General features: G+C 40.3%; 1 protein-coding gene across 1 annotated transcript in view; it reads left to right on the forward strand.

Annotated features, from left to right (window-relative positions):
- The window catches only part of DSCAM (Down syndrome cell adhesion molecule), an 888,132-nt gene that overhangs the window by 15,005 nt on the left and 850,676 nt on the right, over positions 1-22,451 (forward strand). Inside the window, exon 3 of the mRNA XM_006870860.1 lies at positions 6,217-6,363. Within this exon, the coding sequence (XP_006870922.1) occupies positions 6,217-6,363 (147 nt within the window). The remainder of the gene's footprint in view (positions 1-6,216; positions 6,364-22,451) is intronic.

The raw sequence follows: 22,451 nt of genomic DNA on the forward strand, positions 1-22,451 counted from the left end.
GAGGATGTTTGTTTTCTTTACATTGAGATGCAATCCATACTGAAGGCTATGCTCTTGGATCTTCATCAGTAATTTAAATCCTTCATCAGAATTTTAAGTCCTCTTCACTTTCAGCAAGCAAGGTAGAGTGCAGATTAAATCAATACCATAGGCTCTCAGGAAACTCAGCTTGTATTATAAACGGTGTATTTCTATTGGTGGCAGTGCCAGATTCTTCAGTTGTTCAGGCCTCAGGTATAAATATTTCTCCATTCATATGATAAAGATCTTAAACCAGGACAACAAAGTTGCTTTCCTTAAAACCAAGAACCAAACCCATTACCATCAAGTGGATAAATGAAAATATAGATACATGTATTCTATATAATAGAAGACATGGGCGGCTCAGTTGTAGAATTCTCAGCTTCCATGTGGAAGCTACAGATTCAATTCCCAGTTAATGGATGTCATGTTCAGCTACCATCCATCCATCAGTTGAGGCTTCAGGGTTGCTATGATACTGAACATGCTTCAGTGGAGGTTCCAGATTGACATGGACGAAATAGAAGTCTGGCAATCTCCTTTAGAAAATCAGCCCATGAAGACCTTATAGATGACAATCGTCTGTTTCAGTTGTGCAGGGGGTCATCGTGACTCGAAGTAGACTGCACAGCAGCTAACAGCATGTTCAGTAATAAGATTGGAAGTTCTCCCTGAGGAGAGGCTTTGTCATTTTCATTATTCAATCTCCAGATATTCATTGAGCATCTACTATATGGCCAGCATTATTAGACATTCTAGGGTAATTTGTTAAAGGTGGAGTACATGATCTGTCTCTGGAGGATAAATAATTTGAATAGGGGAAAAGATGGGGTGGAAAATTTCCTTCTATTTCCATGTTTTTCAAAGTTGGATGGGGCTTAGAACACCACAGTTGCTTCAAGATGATCTGGACCCTACTAGGGGTGGGGAGATACAGAAGATACAGGGACTTTAAATTGTCCTGCTGAGGTGGTCCTAGCACTGGGATGCCACCAGGTAGCTAAAGGGAAGAGGATGCTTCTGTGGAGTAGCTGCCCATGAGACTGGGGCATTTCCTGGGATGTGTGCTTAAGGTACTCCAGGCCCAAGACATAGTATTTTCAGTAGCCTCATGCATGTCAAAGTTGCACAATGAATAGGAAAGACCACAGAAGAATTTATACATTTGAGTTATAGTGTTGGAGAAATGTTAAAAGTACCATGGACTTCCAGAAGAACAAACGGATCTGTGTTGGAAAAGTACAGTCAGAACTCTCTAGAAACCAGAAGATGAGCTTTCATGTTTCGTACTTTGGATATGTTATCAGGAGGAACCATACCTTGGAGGAGGACATCATGCTTGGTAAGGTGGAGGTTAAGTAAGCAAAAAGGAGAAAGATACCCAATGAGATGGATTGGTACAGTGGCATCAGCAATAAGTGTAACAATAATTGTGAAGATGGCACAGGACCAGGCAGTGTTGCATTCTGTTGTGTGGTGGGTCACTATGAATCAGTACTGAACTGCCAGCACTTAACAACAACAACAATATATTTGTCCAATAAATGATTTATCCTTTAAGAAAGCTTTATAGAAATTGGATAATGTGGTATTATTATTATTAGATAATGCATTATTACAGAAATTGTTTCTGTGAATATCTTCAGACTTTGAAGACCTTCCTGCTCTAAACTGCTCATTTACAATTTGAGTAAATTAAAATTTTAGAGAAGTAAATCCTTCACTCAGATTTTTATAGCTAGAATAATATAGAACTTGAGCTAGATTTTGTCTATGTCTTATATTTGAAGCTCGAGGTCTTCTTCATATACATGGATCCAGCCCTGGTTACTGACAACTGTCACCATAACTAACCTACAAATGCCAGGTCCTGTTCTATGGGGTTTACATGCACTAACTGATTTAGTCATGAAAATAGACCTATTTGGTAACTATTCTTCCTTCTTATCATCATTATTCCCCTTATACAGATGTTAAAATAACTTGCACATTACCATGCAAGTATTAAATGGCAGGGTTTGGATTTGAATCCAGGGAGTTGGGTGTATAAGCTAGGCACCAAGACCTAATATTACCCTGCCCTTTGTTAGCCAACCCCACTAGTATGTGGAAGTGCCTTTTGAATTTGACCTGGAGTTCCTGGAAAATACTGCACAGGATCACTGTGAGGCAGAACTGACTCAATGACACTAACCAACAACAGCACCTGTTGGGAGTGGTTTCAAAGAAATGGTCAATAGCTGTCCATTATCCTATGCAGCACTGACTTCTACTTCCAGGCACATACGGTAATACCAGCTATTATTTGTACACCATTGCTAAAGGTAATATAGAATGGCTACAATCATACATTGACAGAGAACTTCCAGAGGTTCAAGCCAGGTTCATAAGAGGTTGTGGAACAAGAGATATCATTGCTGATGTCCAATAGATCTTGGCTGAAAGCAGAGAATATCAGAAAGATGTTTACCTGTGCTTTATTGACTATGTAAAGGCTTTTGATTGTGTGGACATGACAAGCTATGGACAACATTGCGAAGTATGGGTATTCCAGAACACTTAATTGTGCTCATGAGGAATCTGTACCTGGTCCAAGAGGCAGTTGTTTGAACAGAACATGGGAACACTGATTGTTTTAAAGTTAAGAAAGGTTTGCGACAACGTTGTATTCTTTCACCATACTTATTCAACCTGTATGCTGAGCAAATAATCTCAGAAGCTGGGTTCTATGAAGAAAAACGTGGCATCAGGATTGGAGGAAGACTCATTAACAACCTGCAATATGCAGATGATACAACTTTGCTTGCTGAAAGTGAAGAGGACTTAAAACATTTACTGATGAAGATCATGAACACAGTCTTCGGTATGGATTACATCTCAATGTCAAGAAAACAAAAATCCTCATCACTGGGCCAATAAACAACATTCTTATCAATGGAGAAAAGATTGAAGTTGTCAAGGACTTCATTCTTCTTGGATCAACTATCAACACTCACGGAAGCAGCAGTCAAGAAATCAAATGATGTATTGCATTAGGCAAATCTGCTGCACAAGACCTTTTTAAAGTGTTGAAGAGCAAAGATGTCAGCTTGAAGACTAAGGTGTGCCTGACCCAAGCCATGGTGTTTTCAATAACCTCATATGCATGCGAAAGCTGGACAGTGAATATGGAAGACTGTAGAAGAATTGATGCTTTTGAGAGTTACGGTGTTGGAAGAGAATATTGAAAGTGCCATGGTCTGCCCAAAGAACCAATAGATCTGTTTTGGAAGACGTGCAGCCAGAGTGCTCCTTAGAGGCCAAGATGGCCAAACTTCATCTCTCATACTTTGGACATATTGTCAGAAGGGACCAGTCGCTGGAGAAGGATATCATGTTTGGTAAGGTGGAGGGTCAGAGAAAAAGAGGAAGACCCCCAACAAGATGAATTAGCCAAGTGGCAGCATCCATAGACTCAAGCGTGGTCAGCTCAAGCTCAGTGGTGAGGTTGACTCAGGTTCGGGCAGTGTTTCGTTCTGCTGTGCATAAGGTCTCTATGGGTCGGTACCAACTCGATGGCACCTAATAACAACAAACAAAAACAATGAATCCATGAACAGAAATGAGAGCAGGTCACCACTTCAGGAAATCAGCACTGAAGTCCCAGGTCCAGATTATCTAAACTCTTCTACTTAGAAGCTTGAGAGCTTTGCTCTGGTAGCATTGTTGTTAAGTGCCGTTGAGTAGGTTCCGACCCATAGTGACACTGAACAGGGTTTCCGAGGCTGCAAATCTTTATGGGAGCAGAAAGCCTCATCTTTCTTCTGAGGAGCAGCTGGTAGTTTCGAAGTGCTGACCTTGGGGTTGGCAGCCCGATTCGTAACCACTATGCTACCAGAGCTCCTGGCAGCATAGTGGTTATTAATAGGGCTGCTAACCTCAGGATCGGCAGTTTAAAACTATGCCAGCTGTTCTGTGGAAGAAAGATGAGGTTTTCTGCTCCCTTATAGGTTTACAGCCTCAGAAACCCTGTGCAGGGTCACTATGAGTCAGAACCGACTCCATGATACTCAACAACAACATCCTATGCAGCAATAGGAAGCGTAATCATTGTTCATAAAATTACTTGGTAACCATCATTAAAAAACAAAACAGAACTCATAAGGAATTATTCTGTCCTATAATTTTTAAAGATTCCCAAGAGCAGTTGCCTTTCTGGATTTTTTTCATTCTTTTTCTTTATAGTCAGAAAATTCTTTCTTATTGATGTGTAAATCACTCCTACTGAAGTGGGTCCTGGGAGGATTTGGAGAGTAACTTCCCATCACAATAATTTCCCAGAGGGAGCCTCTCTTCTTTTGAGAAGGTGCTTCCCACTTCAGGATGCCTTTTGGGGATACATCACCCATTTTACATATGCTGATCCTGTATGCTTTTGAGTTGGTTCTGACTTATATTTAATCTGTTTTGGGTTTCTAGGGCTATAAATCATTAAGGAGCAAAAAAGCCTCACCTTTCTTCAGGGGAGTGTCTAGTAGATTCAAACTGCTACCATTAGGCTAATGGGTAACTCACTAAGCTGCCAGGGCTTCTATTTTAAATATACTCATTCCCTTTTGTTGTTGTTAAGTGCCATCGAGTCAGGACTCAGTTCTGACTTGTAGCAACCCTATATAAGGTTTCTGAGGGGTGGCTGGTTAGTTTGAACTGCCAGACTTGCGGTTGAAACTGACTTTTTGGTATAGTGTGTTAGAAATGAACCCCGATGTTGCACAAAAAGACACTCAATAAGACAAAATTACCTTGGCAGGGCAAAATTTACTTCTGCAGAAGGGTGCATGTAGCTGTCCAGAAACAGGCTAGTGAGCACACTGGGCAGGTAGTCAGCTCGGGTTTTTATCCCTGACGCAAGTCATAGGCTGTCTCTCTCTCAAGGCTGGTGCCTTGACCACAGAGTCTTATCCTTACCCAGTTGGCTAAGTCATATTGCTAAGGCACGCCTTCTTATCCTTATTTGATTGGATATTCCAAATTACTAGGGAAGCTTAAGGAAGTTAGAAAGACCCTACTCACTTCAGGAAGTACTGAAAATGAAAAGAAAGGTCGTCTGAATAAAATAAACTGGATTACAGTAAATTTGAAGAAAAGACACTCATTCCCACAAGTGCTTACCCTGCAGCATCACACCAGGACTCCTTTTAGTAGCTAATTGTTAATGGAGTGCAAATTTTTTTAAGGTTGGTAATCATCTTAGTTTCTTTGTGCTACTGTCACAGAAATACTAGAAATGGGTGGTGTTAAAGAACAGAATATGATTTTCCTACAGATTAGGAAACCAGAGGCTCAAGTTCAGGGCACTGGTTCTAGGCGAAAGCTCTCTCTCTGCCGGCTCTGCAGAATGATCTTGCCTTGACTTCTGTAACCACTGGGTTCCTCAGTTCCTTGACCATCTCCATATGTTACCTATCTTACCCCCCCATTTTTTGCTTGACTGTCTCATCTGCTCTTATTATGTCTCAAAGTGATTAGGTTTAGGGCACATGCTACCACTACAGACTCATTAATGTAACAATGAAAATCCTATTCTCAAAAGGGATCTATCCACCACTATTAAAAACAAAAAAACAAAAGCCTGTTACCATTGAGTCAGTTCCGACTCATAGCTACTCTATAAAAAAAGAGTATAAAGGAGCTCTGGTAGCATAGTGGTTTCAAATCGGGCTGCGAACCGCAAGGTCATCAGTTCGAAACTACCAGCTGCTCTGCGGGACAAAGATGAGGCTTCTGCTCCCATAAAGATTTACAGCCTCAGAAACCCCGTACAGGGTCGCTATGAATCAGAACCAACTCCATGGCACTTAACAACAACAACTCTTTATAGAAGCAAATTGACACCTCTTTCTTCCTCTGAATGTCTGGTGGGTTTGTGCCACTAACCTTTAGTTTATCAAGCAAGTACTTAATCATTCCACCACCAGGTCTCCTGGCCAGATATTGACTAGGAACGGGTTCCAACACGTATCTGGTTGTGGGGAGCACATTCATTCAATCCATAACAGTGACGAATACATCAAATTTCATTTTTAATTTTTCCCAAGACATCTGCTTCATGCTCTTCAGGTATTTATGCTTAAATGTCTGTATCAGAATGAGATACTTACTTAACGAGCTCCTCTGAGTATGTGTCTCATGGAGGCGTCTCTTCTTCCCTTCCAGTTTTACGGGAGCCCTATACAGTCCGCGTGGAGGACCAGAAAACCATGAGAGGCAATGTTGCAGTCTTCAAGTGCATTATCCCTTCCTCAGTGGAGGCGTATATCACTGTTGTCTCATGGGAGAAAGACACTGTTTCACTTGTCTCAGGTAAGCTGCCTGGCACTGGGGTTCCAGGTGCTCCAGGCTCACCTTTTGCAAGGTTATTTCACATCCCACATCTGGGCTTCCGCTTATGAGCTTGTTATAAGTAGAAATTGGTATACTTAAAAATGATGGTCTTTATTACATTCAGAGGTGTTCTATGTTGGCTTTCAATGGTTCCAGCAAGTTATGGGTGCATTGACCAATGGTTGGAAATTACTTATGTGCACTATGAGCGTAACAGTTAATGTTGCTTTTGTGAGAAAACTGAGACAAGTTGGATGTTGGAAATAGGAAGTGGTATCTTTGCATCATTAACAGACCTCAGTGACATCCTCATTCTGAAACAAAAATCTGGAAAATAGAAACTGTGACTTCATTCTCTTTTGATCCCATTGTATATCTAAAGTGTATGTTGTATATCTCTAACCTCTTTCTTAAAGGTACTGTTAAGAGTATACATTCAGCACTGAACTATATTTATCTATACATAAGTATTGTCTTCGGTTAGTTTTGGTGCCTAGACATGGCACAATGTAAATTTAGCCTCTAGGAAAGCGAAACCCTTCATTTCTAAAGATATTTAAGTTGAGCTGATTTCTTGCTCTGTGTTATTTATCTGGAAAGGCCAAAGCACAATGCCCAATTTTCCTATTGTATACATCACTGGATAATATCTGTTGGCATCTCTGAAAATGGGTTGACTGCTTTTGGGAAAGAGTGGTGGGATGCGCTGTGTATGGTCTAACATGTATGACTAACGTGGACTATAAATGCCTGCCTTTCTTTACATGTCTTTATGCATGTGTACACACTGGCAAACACATTTTTAGAAAATGTATTTTAATTTAATTTTTGAATACTACTACAAGTTTGTCTTCTTCAAGGTAACAAGTTGGAACTAAACCCTCATAGTAACACACTTTTTTGTTGTTGTTGTTAATAACCTAGACAGTGTAGGAGGATTAGAAGCCATTAAAAATTACAGAATGCAACCAGAGTTTTTTGCTGTTAGAGATACACATTTTAGGAGATAATAGAAAGCAACAGTATTTAACTTTTTATTAATATTATCTTTGCAATGAATTCAAGATCCTTCACACTTCACTGAGCAATCAGTTCCTTGCTGTCATGTTGATCAACCATCCTAATTTATTAAGTTGGGTGCTAAAAAGTACCAAGCTTAAGAACTGAAATATGATGGCAATAATCAGAATAAAACCATTGCCATCAAGTGGATTCTGACTCGTAGCGACACTGTGCAAGGTTTCTGAGGCTGTAAATCTTTATGGGAGCAGAAAGCCTTATTATTCTCCGATGAAGCTGCTGGTGGGTTTGAACTGCTGATCTTGCAGTTAACTGTCCAGTGCTTATCCTTCAATGCCTACAGGGTTTCTTAATAATCAAAGTTGTTGTTAAGTGCCTTTGAGTCAGTTCTCACTTGTAGAGATCCTTATAGGATTTCTGAGGGGTAGCTGGTAGGGGTTTGAACTGCCAAACCTGTGGTTAGAAGTCCAGTGTTTATCCTACAATGCCACACCAGGACTCCAGTGATCAGAATAAATATTCAGTTATACACTTTTTATTTGCTGGTCTTGATTGTTTAATGATTTAATCCCATCTCCTCAGAGGTTATTTTGGCTTTCTTGACGACGGCTAGAGGGATTGAGGACACTGTGTAAGCAGTGGGCAAAGTGGCTATATCTCACCTTCATTGCTAACTGCATGTTAAGGAGCAGCATGAGTCCAGTTCCCAAAATGTGGGTTCTTCTCCAGCTGCTGAAGTGGCACTGTTACCAACCCTAGTCACCCGGAGCTGGGTTAGAGCTCACGCATTAGAAGGAGACTCTATTTCAGATCCACTGCTTATGCAACCTTTCTCTGGCCTTAGTCAACTGGAGCTAGATCAGAGCTTACAAGTTAGAAGGACACCTTCATTCAGACTGCCAAACAGGCAGAAGCTAACCCCTGCTGGCTCTCATTGCCCTGTGGGGTTGTTAATTCACTGTAATAATCACAGAATTCATGGAGAATACAGCATGTGTGTGTCTACAGATTTATTACAATTGAAAAGGACACAAGGAAAGTGACATACAGAGTTAGATCTGGGAGGAATCCCACTATGGAGCTTCCATGTCCCAAAGAGGGACCTGTTCTCTCTCAGGACATATTCACCAATCAGAGCTCAGGGCTCAGGGCTCTTACTGCTCTCCCAAAGGGGCCATGGTGGATTATAGCATGTCTTCTGAACCTTAGTAACACCTTCTCATTAGCCTCAGATGTCTGTCCAGGTAGAAGCAGCTATGAACAAAGGGAAACCTGTTACAACTCATCTGACTGAGCTCAAAGTTAGAGTGGAATGGCATTCAAATTTACAGGGTGAGGGTTGTGGATTCAAGAAGGGGAAGACTGGTTATCTCACACTTAGGAATCAAACCTGGCAAGAGTTGCATCATTTTGTAATCCTGCTATTGAGAACCTGAGATTCTGCCCTGAAAGGGGAAGAGAACATGGAAGTGTTACAAACTGGTCTTCATGCTTCCATATGGAAGTGATCCGTGCCATTTCTTTTCCTGTTTTACTGGCCAAAGCAAGTCATGGGGTTGTGTCTTACTTCAGTGGGGAATGTGCTGAAAAGAGAAAAGAACTGGAAATCTGGGTGAAACATAGAAATGACACATAAATAGAAATAAATACACACCTAGGTAACACATGCCACCTATGTCGTATATACATATATGACATATACTACATACGTATCATGGAGTTCTGGTATGACACTATAGGATACACACCAATCTGCTGACGCAAAGGTTGGTGGTTCAAACCCACCAGGTGCTCCTCAGAAATCCTACACAGGTTCACTATAAGTCAGAACTGACTCACCAGCATTTAACAACAGCAGCAACATACGTGTACTATACATATATGAGGCGCTTCAAAAAGTTCATGGAAAAATTCCATTGTCTTTTCATTCTATTTTTCCATAACCTTTTGAAGCTCCTTTGAATCTGTTACGTATATGTATGCTAAATACATGTGTTCTTATGCTTCCTATTGTCGTTAGGTTCCATCTAATCAGTTTGGACTCACAGCGGCCCTCTATGGGGTTTCCAAGGAGTGGTTGATGGGTTTGAACTGCCAAAGTGGTGGTTAGCAGTCCAGTGCTTAATCTGCCGTGCCACAGCAGCATTTCATTAATTAGTGATATGCTCAAATGCAGGTTTCACCTTTGCAATCTATGTGAATAGATGGTGTTTTCCTCTTTCCCTATGAACCTTAGTTAGATAAAATGAAAGCATTTCTATGTCTGCTGAGACAGAGGATGCTTGCATACAGACTGTAATGTTTACATTTTTCTGATCGAAACCGACAACTCCCATGTGCTCTTCTCGATCCTGCATTTTGCTTCATCCTTTCGTAAATATTTTAAAGCAACAACATGAAGTATGCATAAGCATTTGGCTTCTCTTTCTTTACCAAAGTATTTAGAAAACCAATATTGTGCAGACTTTTTATATATTAAGGGACATATCAATTTTAAGTTTCCGTTTGCCTGTTAGTTAGGAAGTACACCATTTAACCAAAACACAAGCTATTCCAAAGATGCCTTATGTAGCAAAGAAAAAAATAAAATAAAGGCATGGTAGTTTTTTGTACTCAGCTATTCCAACCTGAGTCAAATAGATCTATAATTAAAAACGACCTTGTAGATGAAAAGAGGACTCTCAAGCAGTGTTATGGTCTGTAAGAGGAAATTCTGGAAGTTGTTCCTTGTAAGGTGACTTCTTGTCCCTGGGGCTGCCAAACTTTCTCAGGAAGGCAGGGCGTGAAGCCACTGGAGGTAACAACCAAACACAACTCACTGCCATACATTCAATTACCATCATTCAATCACAGCGCCCCTATCTGTAAAGGGTTTCTGAGACCATACATCTATATGGGAGCATGCAGTCTAATCCTTCTCCCATGGAATGACTAGTGAATTTGAACCGCTGACCTAGCCACCAGGGCTCCTTGGAGCTGAAAAGATCCAAGGAGTGTATCTTCGTAACTAAACCAGATGATTTGGGTGGCAACAGATCCTGTTTCTCTTGGGTATCTGTGATTGCTCTCCACTGAGGCAGTCAGTTGTCCTCAAGTTGATTCTGACTCCCGGTGACTCCCTATGTGCAGAGTAGAACTGCTCCATTGGGTTTCCAACAGTTGATTTTTCTAAAGCAGATTGCCTGGCTTTACTTTCATGTTGCTGCGGGATGGGTTTGAACCACCAACCTTTGTATAGGTAGCTATGTGCCTAACTGTTAGGTATAACTTCCCACTGTCACCCAGGAACAACTTCCCATTGTCTGGGCCTCTCTTTATGCCCCATGGGCTGGGTTGTTAGAGGGAAGCACTGAGGACTCTTGACTGCAATGAAGACTGTCACAAAGCACAAAGGTCCTTGGGATGTCCCTTTGTTCTGAGTTAGCTCTGAGCTCTATGAATGATGCCCAGAGTGTTAGATGCACAGATGATTTCTACAGGATAAACAAACTGATAATCCCTGTAACTTCTTGTTGAACTAGTTTAGATAGATTAATTTGTATTACCTCACCTTGTTCTTCCTGGGATACTGAGTCATCTGGCCTGCAGGGAATCTGGTTGGGGAATGTGACCCAGGAAGCATCTCTTCTCTGCTCACACCACTTACTTTAGTTGCTGATTCTCTCCATGAAGAAAAGCAATGAACTAAATCAGCCATGAAACTAAGCCTGTGTAAGTATCCTAATGTAATAAGTGAGGGAGCAGGGAAAAGATGGAGAGGTGCCAGCGGCTGACTTAAGAAAGCCTGGAAGCCAGTGGAAGTCAAGAGAAGGTCCTGATGGATGTTAAACAAGTTACAACCCTCTGCACCCCTTCTAGGATCTTCTTGCAGAAGCTGCCTGTGCAGGGTGTGTCTGTCTGCTGTGGCCTCTGCTTGGGCACTCCCACTCCTCCCTCCAAGATCAAAGCATCTTTGGGAGAGGACAGAGAAGCAAAGGTCTAATTTTAATAGGTGAGAATTGGGCTTATGCAAATGCTCAAGTCCAGAGCTGTTTGAAAATCTTGGTTAAGGTGATGTTGTTTTTAAGTGCTGTTCAGTCAGTTCCGAATCATAGCGACTCAGAATAGAGTTTCCAAGGAGCAGCTGCTGAGTTTGAGCTGCCAACCTTGTGGTTCAAACTGACCTTGTGGTTCTGTGCTTATCCTACAACACCACACCAGGACTCTGGTTAAGGTGATAGTATTTCCATTTTGGAGTCCCTGGGTGATGTAAACTCTTAAGATATTTGACTGCTAACCAAACATTAGAGGTCAGATTTATCCAGGGGCTCCTTAGAAGAAAGACCTAATGATTTGATTTTGGAAAGATTATATTCAAACAAAACAAAACAAAATTATATGAAGCAAGGTTCTACTGTTTAACACATGGGTTTGCCATGAATTGATATTAGTTTGAAGCAACTGGAACTGGTTTATTTGTCTCCTAGAGTTTCTTTTGTAATTTTAAATAATAAAATAAACAAGTTAGGTGTATTCCTTCAAAAAGAAACAAAAGTATCTATTGATAGGTCTTACTAATTTTTTGCCTTTTTATTTTGGTTGATAAAATAAATGATTAGGTTTCATTCTCTGAGGGGTGAAAAGTGTTAATGCGAGCTGAATAGTTTCATTAACCAACCAGACCTTTGCTTTCATTTGATCACTGTGCATTGGGCCAGGCACTGATTCCTTCCCAGAGGAGATTTAAGTCAGGCTGAATGTGGGCTCAGTTATCAGGAAGGTGCCTTTTAGCATGAGGACAACAGGTCACTGATACCAAGGACATCACTGAGTGCCTTTATTTTGTGGCGCTGTGGGATAAGCATTAGGCTGATAACCACAGGTCGGCAGTTCATACCTACCAGCTGCTCCTTGGAAACCCTACATTGGGTTGCTATGTGTCAGAACCGACTCAATGGCACTTAAAGAGAAAATGGCAACCAAAAAATGTGTTGCTGTTGTTAAATGCCATCAAATCAGCTCCAAATCACCGTGACCTGACATGTATATAACAGAATGCAAACATTGTCTGGTCCATAGTCCAGTGCCAGTTGCATGAATGTTGGTAGACTTGAGTCCATTGTTAAAGCCATTGTGTTCCTCCATCCATGAAGGGTTTTCACATTTTTGTTGACCCTCTACTTTGTTACACACGATGTTGTTTTCTAGCAACTGGCATTTCCTGAAAATGTGTCCAAAGTGAGTGAGTCAGTCTCACCATCCTCTCTTCTAAGGAGTATGTTTATTGGAAGATTCTCATAATTCCTTGAGACAGTGCCATGTCCATTGACATTTGCCTGGATGATTTCACTGGAAGATTCACCAGATGTTTCACTTGGATCGCAGGGCACCACAGGTATGGCTTTCCCTGTCCACTGGGCAGGACAGGTAGTAGGCAGCTAGTAAAAATGCAGACAGAAAATACCTACAGGACAGACACACACAATGCTGTCTATTGTCTTAACTAATATGGTCTATCCTATCACCCATTTAAGGATCTCTGGTAGCAAAGTGGTTACGAATCTGGCTGCTAACCCTGAGGTTCAAAACTACCAACTGTTCTGTGGGAGAAAGATGAGAGTTTCTGCTCCCATGAAGATTTACAATCTCGGAAACCCTGTGAAGTGTTGCTGTGAGTCGGAACCGACTCCATGGCACATAACAACCACAACAATTACCCATTTGCCTAATTCCTCTGAACCAGGAAAAACAATGATGCCTACATGCTTTGTTTGAACATCACATCACTTCTCTTTCCCTAAGAAAACATAAAATCTTTTTTAAATACCAGGCTATTCATGTAATCTGGCAAAAATATAGCCATGTAGATCCTGTTGCTGTTAGTAGCTTTCAAGTCATTGTCCACAAATGGTGACCTCAGTAAAACAGAATAAAATGTTGTCTGGTCCCAATCCGTCTTCATGATCGTGATATACTTAGCATTGTTGTGACCACTGTGTATTTGGAGTGCCTTCCAATGTAGGGGCTCATCTTCCAGCACTGTATGGAATAGTAGTATGTTATGATCTATAGGATTTTCATGAACTAATTTTCAGAAGTAGAGAGCCAAGGCTTTCTTCATAGGAGTTGTTTAGATAGCAATGTGCTTTGGGATGTATTACTGATGTTGAGATGCGTAAACTACCATCCTGAAAAAGGTCAAACTCACATTTTTTATTTGGCTTTCACTCCAAAAGCCTGTTGTGAATTTTTTCCTTATTAGGGAGGCTGGCCTTAAGAGAACTCAGCTTTCGGTTTCTGTTTCTTCTGATAAAATTCTGTAACTCTCACTGGGGTTTTAATACATTAACATCAAAGACACAGCCCAAGGGTAACCGGATTTAGAAAATGGAAAAAGTAAACATTTTACTATTCTGAGAGATTCTGCCTCCCTCTTTAGCACAGGCTTGATTTTCTGTGACAATATTTCCCATCTGAATACCTCTATTAGTGAGGCCTCAAGGAGACTTTTCTCTGTTAGAATCAGTGTTTTCAAGCAAAGCAATGATTGTCTTTCCCAGTATTATCGGTAAAAGTAAACAATTTTCTACCCACATCAAATGTTACAGGACACACCACTGGCTCACTGCATGACTTATCTGTTGTCATTCTTGTCTGCCGCAGTAGAGTATGGTCATCCAAGGTAACACAGGACCTGAGTTTTAAGAAGCAGAACTGTCTGTAGTACCCTGCCAGGCTTCGAAAGAGCCCAAAGGAATCCTGGTGTGGCACTGTAGGATAAGTACAGGACGGCTAACCTTAAGGTTGGCAGTCTAAACCCAGTAGACATTTCTTGTAAACCCTATACAGGGCTGCTATGATTTGGAGCCAGCTGAATACTATTTAACAACAACAAGGAGCCTAAGGGAGCCCAGGGATCGCAGTCAGCACTGGAATACAATGAATAGATGAGTGCCGCAGGTTGTAGACAGAATACTAGAGGAGCTAACACCTATGGGACAGGCCAGAACAGGAAGCATACAACAGAGGGCAATTAGAAAGATGAGGTTGTTGTTGTTGTCAAGTGCCGTTGAGTCAGTTCTGACTCATAGTGACGCTGTATAGGGTTTCCAAGGAGCGGCTGGTGAATTTGAACTTCTGACTTTTTGGTTCAAATTGATCCAGTGCTTATCTTATAGTGCCACACCAGGTTTTTCATTGTGTTCTAATCTTGGGGACCGAGGTCATTGTGGAATATGTTCCATGTGAAAGGTTGTAGTAAAGACTTTGCTCTTTTTTTTTTTTTTTTTTTTTTTTAATTAAATAGGTTTCATCCAAGAGGTGGTAATTTAAGACATCCAAGACTTGGTTCTTTATGAAAATCTTTGTTTTTGTTTTAGGATAGCGAAACCGATTAAATTGTAAGTTAAAATAACATTTTGAGTCGATTTCTACCCTCATGTATTCCAGAGTAGAACTGTACTCTAGGGACTTTAGTGGCTGTTGCTGTTATGTGCCGTGAAGTCGGTTCCGATTCATAGCAACCCTGTACAGGGTTTCCGAGGCTGTACATCTTTATGGGAGCAGAAAGCCTCATCTTTCTCCTGCAGAACAGCTGGAAGTTTCAAACTGCTGACCGTGAGATTAGCATCCTGATTCATAACCACTACGTAGTGGCTGTAGAGACCAAAAAGTCAGTTTGAACCACAAAGTCGGTTGAACCACAAGGTTGGAAGTTCAAACCTGCGAGTCACCACTTGGAAATCCTATACAGGGTCTCTGTGAGCTGGAATTGACTCAATGGCACGTAGCAACAAGGACAGCAAAGACCACCAACCAGATTCATCCAGCAGGGCTTTCAGAGTATACCCTTTGGTTGGTTGGTGATGCATGGAGGGGTTGTAACCATGGCAATGAAATGATATAGGACAGGATTAATGTAAAGCTAATAATCTCCCATGTAAACTATCACATAATTAACAATAAAACATTTTTTAAGAAAATTATTTCAAAAGCATTTAATCTAAGAAGTTATATACAAACTGTCTTCTTTTGGATTAGGAGGGTAGCCTAGGTTGTTCCTGGAAAGATGATTATGCCATGGTGAAGTGTGTTTGTATTTGTATGTGTGCTCTAACCACATCACATGTCTGTGTAAATTCATCTCCCTTTTTTTATTGAATTGTTTCTATTTAAGTTTTACTGCTCATCACTGAGCATTTCGACACAATCTGCTACATAACTGCTTAGATTGCCATGTTGCCAAGCAAAACTTTTATAAATAAAGGGAATACGATCAGCATTCAAATGATTTAAAGAACAAAGTAGAATCATGGAAGCCTCCTCTCTGATGTAAAAATTACCAGGATGCACAAAATTAAAGAAGCATTTCTTTACCGTTCATTAAAAAGAAATCTTGTATGACCGAACAGAAACTGCAAGAACATTTTGTAAGATACTTTTTATTGTACATTGAGTAATGGTTTTCAGAAAAAATCGTCAGCTTTACATTCAACGAATCATACATTTTGTTTCATCTCCATATTTACCATCCCTTCCTGGTGTGGCTCTGTGGGTTAATGTGCTGGTCTGCAAAGTCGGTCTGAACCGCATGGTCCACTGTTCAAGTTCACCAGCTGTTCCTCAGAACTGTATAGGATCACTATGGGTTGGAACTGACTCAAAAGCACTTAACAACAACAGTAACAACCAGGCAACAATAGTTACCCAGCTTTCTCCCTGTGGCTATTTGCAGTCCATCCACCTTCCTAGCCCTTCTCAACTTTGTCCCTAGTATAATGCCGCCATTTTGATTTTGAATGATTGACCATTCTATGGTGAAAATAGTGTTGTTGTTGGTAGTGGTGGTTGTGTGCCACCGAGTGGGTTCCATCTCATAGAGACCCTGTAAAGAGTTTCTGAGGCTGTAAATTTCTATGGGAGCAGAAAGCCTCATCATATAGCCCCTCTTCCCCACCATAAACCTATCTATTGTTTAAGTGGAAATTGGATTACAAGGCTGAATTCCTTTCCAGACCTGAAGGATGGTTGAGGGCCATAGTTTCAGGTTTTATATTTATTTATTTATCTGTGTGTGCATTTGTATTGAATTTTAGCAAGTAAGATCTTCAACTGAACCACAGGAAATTATACTAAGGATCAAAACTCAAAATGCACTGCCATCAATTCAACTCCGACTCACAGCAACCCTGCCTGTATAGGGTATCCAAGGCTATAAATCTTTCTGGGATCAGAAAAAGGCTCATCTTTCTCCTGAAGAGCTTCTGGTAGCTTTGAACTGCCAACCTTGTGGTTAGAAGTACAGTGCTTATCCTGTAATGCCACCAGCATTCCTTATACTTAGGAAAGGAATTACAAAGGTGAAGAGACAACTTTTTTTCAACGTGCTCTAATTTTGGGGAGTTAGTTCACTGAGAAATACGTCCCATACTATAAGTTTTAGGAGTGGTTTAGGCCTCTGTCTTTTTAAAACCACTGATTTGATTATAATTTTGCCATTAAGTGTATTGTTCTCTAAATTAGTTTTTGCATGGTATTCCAGTGCCACCTGAAAGTAATTAAGAGCTAGTTGTTTATAGATTTCAAGGAAGCCCTGGGTGTAATGCGAGAAGGAAGGTCATGGTAGATGTGTAGCTCAAGTCTCCAGTTCTAAAAATAACCCACTAATGAGGTCCTCAAAGATCTGTAGTAAACAGAGAGTCTACTAAGCATTAGCTTTAGGAAGATGACAGATTCTCATTCTCAAATTGCAAACAATACATTCTAGATTACAGCCCCATGCAGGGAAAAAATCTGTTTTAGCTTTTAAACCATTGATACAGATGGACAGAGATACAGAAACCAAATGGAAAAGAAAGAAAGAAACTAAAGCCTTTGCTGTTGAGTCTATTTATTCCAAGTCACAGTGACCCCATCCTTGTGTTGCAGAGTGGAGATTCTTCATAGGATTATTTTATCTGTAAACTTTGCAGAAGTAGATCAGCAGGACTTCCTTTCATAGCATTGCTGGGTAGGTTTGAACTACCAACCTTTAGGTTAGCCATAAGTGCAAAGCATTAGTATCATCTAGGGACCTTACATATACAGACAGATATGTTGATTAAACAGTAACAAAAATCACACAAAAGAAAACTATGATAACACATGTAGACTGGCAGATCTCAGATCTCAGAGGCTGGGTAGGGAGGGGATGTATGTTTGTGTGCGTAAGTAAAGCACTCTATGAAGGTATTGGGTCATCAGGTCCCAGTAAACTGACCTTTGATTTCCTACTCCAAGTGTCACCAGGAGAGTATGAAGTATAAGGGCACAGAATGGGGCAGCTGCTTCTGTTGTTTCAATGCCATCATAAGAGTTAGGAGATTACTGCACTTGTCCTATCTCATTATAAAACAGCAAGACACCAAATTGACTGTATGCTTGCTCCAGGCCAAGTCCACTTCAGAGAATTTTTTTTCTTCATAGTTGTTGTTTTTTTTAAGCTTTTATTGTGAATTGAGTGAAAGATCACAGGGCAGATCATCAGTTTTACATTCAACTAATCATATTTTGTTTCATTGCAATGATTATAATCCCCTCCATGTACCATTAATTAACAGTATTTACCTCTCTTCTTTTTTTTTATTTTTTTATTTTTAATGTACATTTTGTTATTGTTGTTGATAAGTGCCGGCAAGTGGGTTCTGATTCATACTGACCCTATATAGGGTTTGGAAGGAGCTGCTGGTGGGTTTTTTTTTTTAAATATGTCCAAAGGGCATATTTTACAAGCCAGCCTCCTGCCTGCAGGCACACTGCCTTTCTTAGTCCCTGGGCCTGGAGTTCTCAGTTGCTCTATCTCTCTATACTGTTACCTCTTCCACCATCTCTGTTGTCGCTGCTTTTCTGGTTAGGATCCCGTGCTCCACTCATGCTCTTCCCATTTGACGGTCCTAAGGTCCTCTGGTCTTAAATGAAAGATTAACTACTCCCCCATTTTAGTTTCTCATATTCTACATTTACATACTAGTAAATGTATGAACTTTGAGCTACTTCAACCATAAGCAAACGTCCCATTCATCAAATTGTAGCAATTTACGCTTACTCCCTATATCAAACTTCTTTATCTTCATTTGGTAGAGTTCTGGTCAGCAAGCCATCCAGCCTATCATAAATGAATATTATCTGTAAGTTTGTGAATCCTGGTGTGGTGCTGTGGGTTAATGCACTGGATTGCAAAGTCCGTTTGAACTGCAAAGTCGGCAGTTCGAGTTCACCAGCTGTACCTTAGAAACCCTATACAGGGTTGCTATGAGTCAGAACTGACTCGACAGCACTTAACAACAACAACAACAAATCTGTAAGTTTGAGAGTTCTCACATGCCTTCCCCCACTTCAGACCAGCTGGCCACTTTACTCTAAATTCTAGCCCCCAATGGCTAGCTCAGTGTCCATGGGTTCGGGAGTTCACACATCTCCTTGAGCTTCAGACCTGCCCATCCTTCTTTCTCTCATCTCAAGGTCAGTGGGTATCTATTGAGCAGGGCCAAACTCAGCCAATGACTTCAATGCTGCATTTCCTCCACTTCCACTCACAAGTAGACTAAGGTGGTCACCAGTGAGTTTACAAGCCTGTTCCTGTATTAACTTTGAGTTTCAGTCTTAGAAGGGTGTTTACCCTGATGGGCTGACTTTCCTTGCCTTGATGGCTCCAAGGTAAACAGTTTGCTTGATCTTATAACAGCCAAACAGTATGCTTTATTTATTTATTTTTTTGGTCCTTGTTGGTCTTTCTTTCAAGAAATATCTTCTATTCCTTTAGTTGCTACGGACTGGTTTGCTTGTCCTTTCAAGTGAGAATGTCTTACCTCAGAAGATTCTGTGTGGGGCTCAGGATTTCATCTAAGGCCCCATACTCCACAAAGGGTTAACTAGAAAGAAGCCTATTTCCCTGGGCAAATTCTAGTGCCCCTTTTAGCTAGTCCAGTCAGTTATAAGCTATTTCTTCATAGTTTAATCTCACAACATTTTATTTGGTGTGTGTGTTAGAGGTCCCCAGGGTCACCCAAGTTTAGTGATTCAATAGGAGGACTCCTGCCCATGAGTTATTGCAGAGAAAAGATAACGGAGCAAAATTTGTAATGGAAAAGGTGCATGAGTGAAGTCTGGGGGAAACCATGCATAAGCTTCTAGAATCTTTTCTTAGGGAAGTAACACAGAGCATGCGTAATCTCTTCAGCAACAAGTTGTGATAATGTGTACAAAAAATCATCTACCAAGGGAGCTCAGTGTTCAGGGTTTAATTGGGAACTTGTCTCGCATCAGAACCTTCTGCCTAGCATGAACTCAAATTCCAGAGGGAATACGTTCAAGAAGGAAAGCAGGTGTTCAGCATCAACTGTACTTTTTGCACCGTTTGTTGTTAAATGCCATTGAGTCAGTTCCTACTCATTGCGACCCTGTATAGGGTTTCAGAGGAGCGGCTGGTAAGCTTGAACCACTGACCTTGTGGTTCATACCTACTCTGCAGTCCAGTGCATGAACCCGCAGTGCCACACCAGTTCTCCGTATGCACAGTTTACGCACATTGAATCATCTTATGAGTTTGGGAATTGTGGAAACCCTTCCAAAATTCCAGTTTCCAGACATCGGCCAAGGGCAACTTTGCAGGCAATCTTTTAGAAGGAGAGCAGTGAAGTCTACTGTGTTAGCTCTTTTTTTGCATAATGTATCTTCTTTAATGATGATGACTCATTTTCTTCCTTCGGTTTTAATTTAGCAAGCACTTAGAAAATATTCCCGGCACCATAGGCTACAGAAAGGGAGTAGATAAAGCTGTAGGTTAAGGAGTCTTGGAGTGGCACTGTAAGATAATCACTGGACTATTAAATGCTAGGTTCATGGTTTGTACCCACCAGTCACTCCTTGGAAACCCTGTATATACACCGATGCTGTGAGTTGGAATAGATTTGATGGCACTTAACAACAACATAGGTTAAGGACTTCATGACCTCATATTCAAATATTCTCAGCCTTGAGAAAGATCCTATGTCAAATTGTTGTAGTATTCCTAAATACATGAACTCGGTTTATTTCCTTGATTCATCTAAATGTATAGGTAGTTTCATCTCATGTTCAGCTATGAGGTATCTTCTGCCTGTTCCCTTTCCTTCTGGTGATTGCTTCTTTCTAGACACAAGGAAACAGATGTTCAGCTAAGTCAATGAGATGTAATTTGAACCCAAGTGTCTTCTCTTATCTTCTGTTTATCTATGAGCTTTCATTTCTGGGAACTTAAATGGAATAACAGGGTCATTCACAAAATAATACTGGGCAGTGATAGTATTGATACTGATTCTTACTCTTATGAGGCTAAAATCAGATATCAGAAATCAAAGTTTGCATAGGCAATGTTGCATAGTACAAAAAATCAGCATTCAGTATTTATAAATACATTTTTTTTCAATATTGTTTTTAGGTGAAAATTTATACAGTGAATTCTCATTTAAGAATTTTTATATAAATTGTTCCATGACATTGGTTACAATTTTTACAACGTGCCAGTATTCTCATTATTCCCATTGGGTTCTATTTCCATTGATCTAGAGTCCCTTCCTCTCCTTGTCTTCTCATCTTTGACTTTGGGTAAATGTTGACTATGGCCTCATATCGTTAATTGTTTAAGGGACACATTGCTTATGGGTGATTGTGTATGCTTTATAATCCAATCTATTATCTGGCTGAAAGGTAACCTCTGTGAATCGTTTCAGTCTTAAGTTAAAAGGCTGTTTTAGAGAGATAGTCTAAGGGGTTCCATCAGTCATTTATCAGTCTAGTAAGTCTGGCCTTTTTGATGAATTTTAGATTTATTCTACATTCTTCTCCCATTCTAACTGGCACCTTCCATTTATGTCCCATATCAACATTTGGTAGTGGTAAGCGGGCACCATCTGGTTCTTCTGATCTCTGGCTAGAAGAGGCCATGGCTCCTGTGGGCTATTAGTCCTGAGAATAGATTCTTCCTTGAGTCTTTGGTTTCCTATATTCTCATTAAGGAGAGACCAATAGTTGTGTTTTAGAAGGCTACTATGAAGCTTTTAAGACCCCTGATGCTACTCACTAAAATAGGGTGTAGAACGTTAATTTTATGAATTATGGTATGCCTCAATTGAGTAAATTATTCCAGGATATTATGTTCCTAAGTTCTTCAACCAGAGGTAGACTACTCAATAAGCAAGGTAAGCATGGGTTCACTTGTGCTTACTTACTAATCTGTAGTGAAAAGTTTCACATGGGTTTTGCCACATTTTTGATGTGGTAATAATCAAAGAATGTTTCTATGTGTATCCCTACTTATAGTCCTGGTGTGGCACTGTGGGGTAATGCACTGGACCACAAGGTCAGTTTGAACCACAAGGTCAGCAGTTCAAATTCACCAGGCACTGCTTGGAAACCCTATACAGGATTGCTGTGAGTCAGAACTGACTTGAAAGCACTTAACGATAACCATTTTTTATGATAGTGGGACTATGTAATATCTGTCATTTTTGTGATTGACTTGTTCACTGAGTATAATGCCCTCCATTCGTCCATGTTATAAGATGTTTTGTGGACTTCTTGTTATTCTTTATAGTTACGTACTATTCCAGTATATGAATGTACCATAGTTAATCAGTTGATGGGCACTTAAGCTGTTTTGTGTTATAGGTATATTCAAATTTTCTACCTCTTTTTGTTCTACTTCAAGTAGATGATGTGTTTCCACAAGTCAGTCCATTGTAGGTTTTCAGATTTAATGGAAACAGTTTTTCATAATACTCTTTTGTATCTGTTGGTTCTCTCGTGATTCATTTCATTTTTTTATTTTAGTTATTTGATTTCCTCATTCTTTTCCTTTGTCAGTTTGCCATGTGGTTTGTCAAGTTTATTGATCTTCTTAAAAAAACAACTTCTGGTCTTCTAGTTGATTCTTCCTACTGGTTTTCTGTTTTGTTTTATTTTTTTCATTTATATCTGCTCTGTTTTATTATTTCCTTTTTTCTGGTAAGTAATGTAGATTCTGTTGCTGCCCCTTTTCTGATAGCTTCAGT

This window comes from Chrysochloris asiatica, unplaced genomic scaffold (genome assembly GCF_000296735.1).
Source record: "Chrysochloris asiatica unplaced genomic scaffold, ChrAsi1.0 scaffold00154, whole genome shotgun sequence".
Classification (NCBI taxonomy): Eukaryota; Metazoa; Chordata; class Mammalia; order Afrosoricida; family Chrysochloridae; genus Chrysochloris; species Chrysochloris asiatica.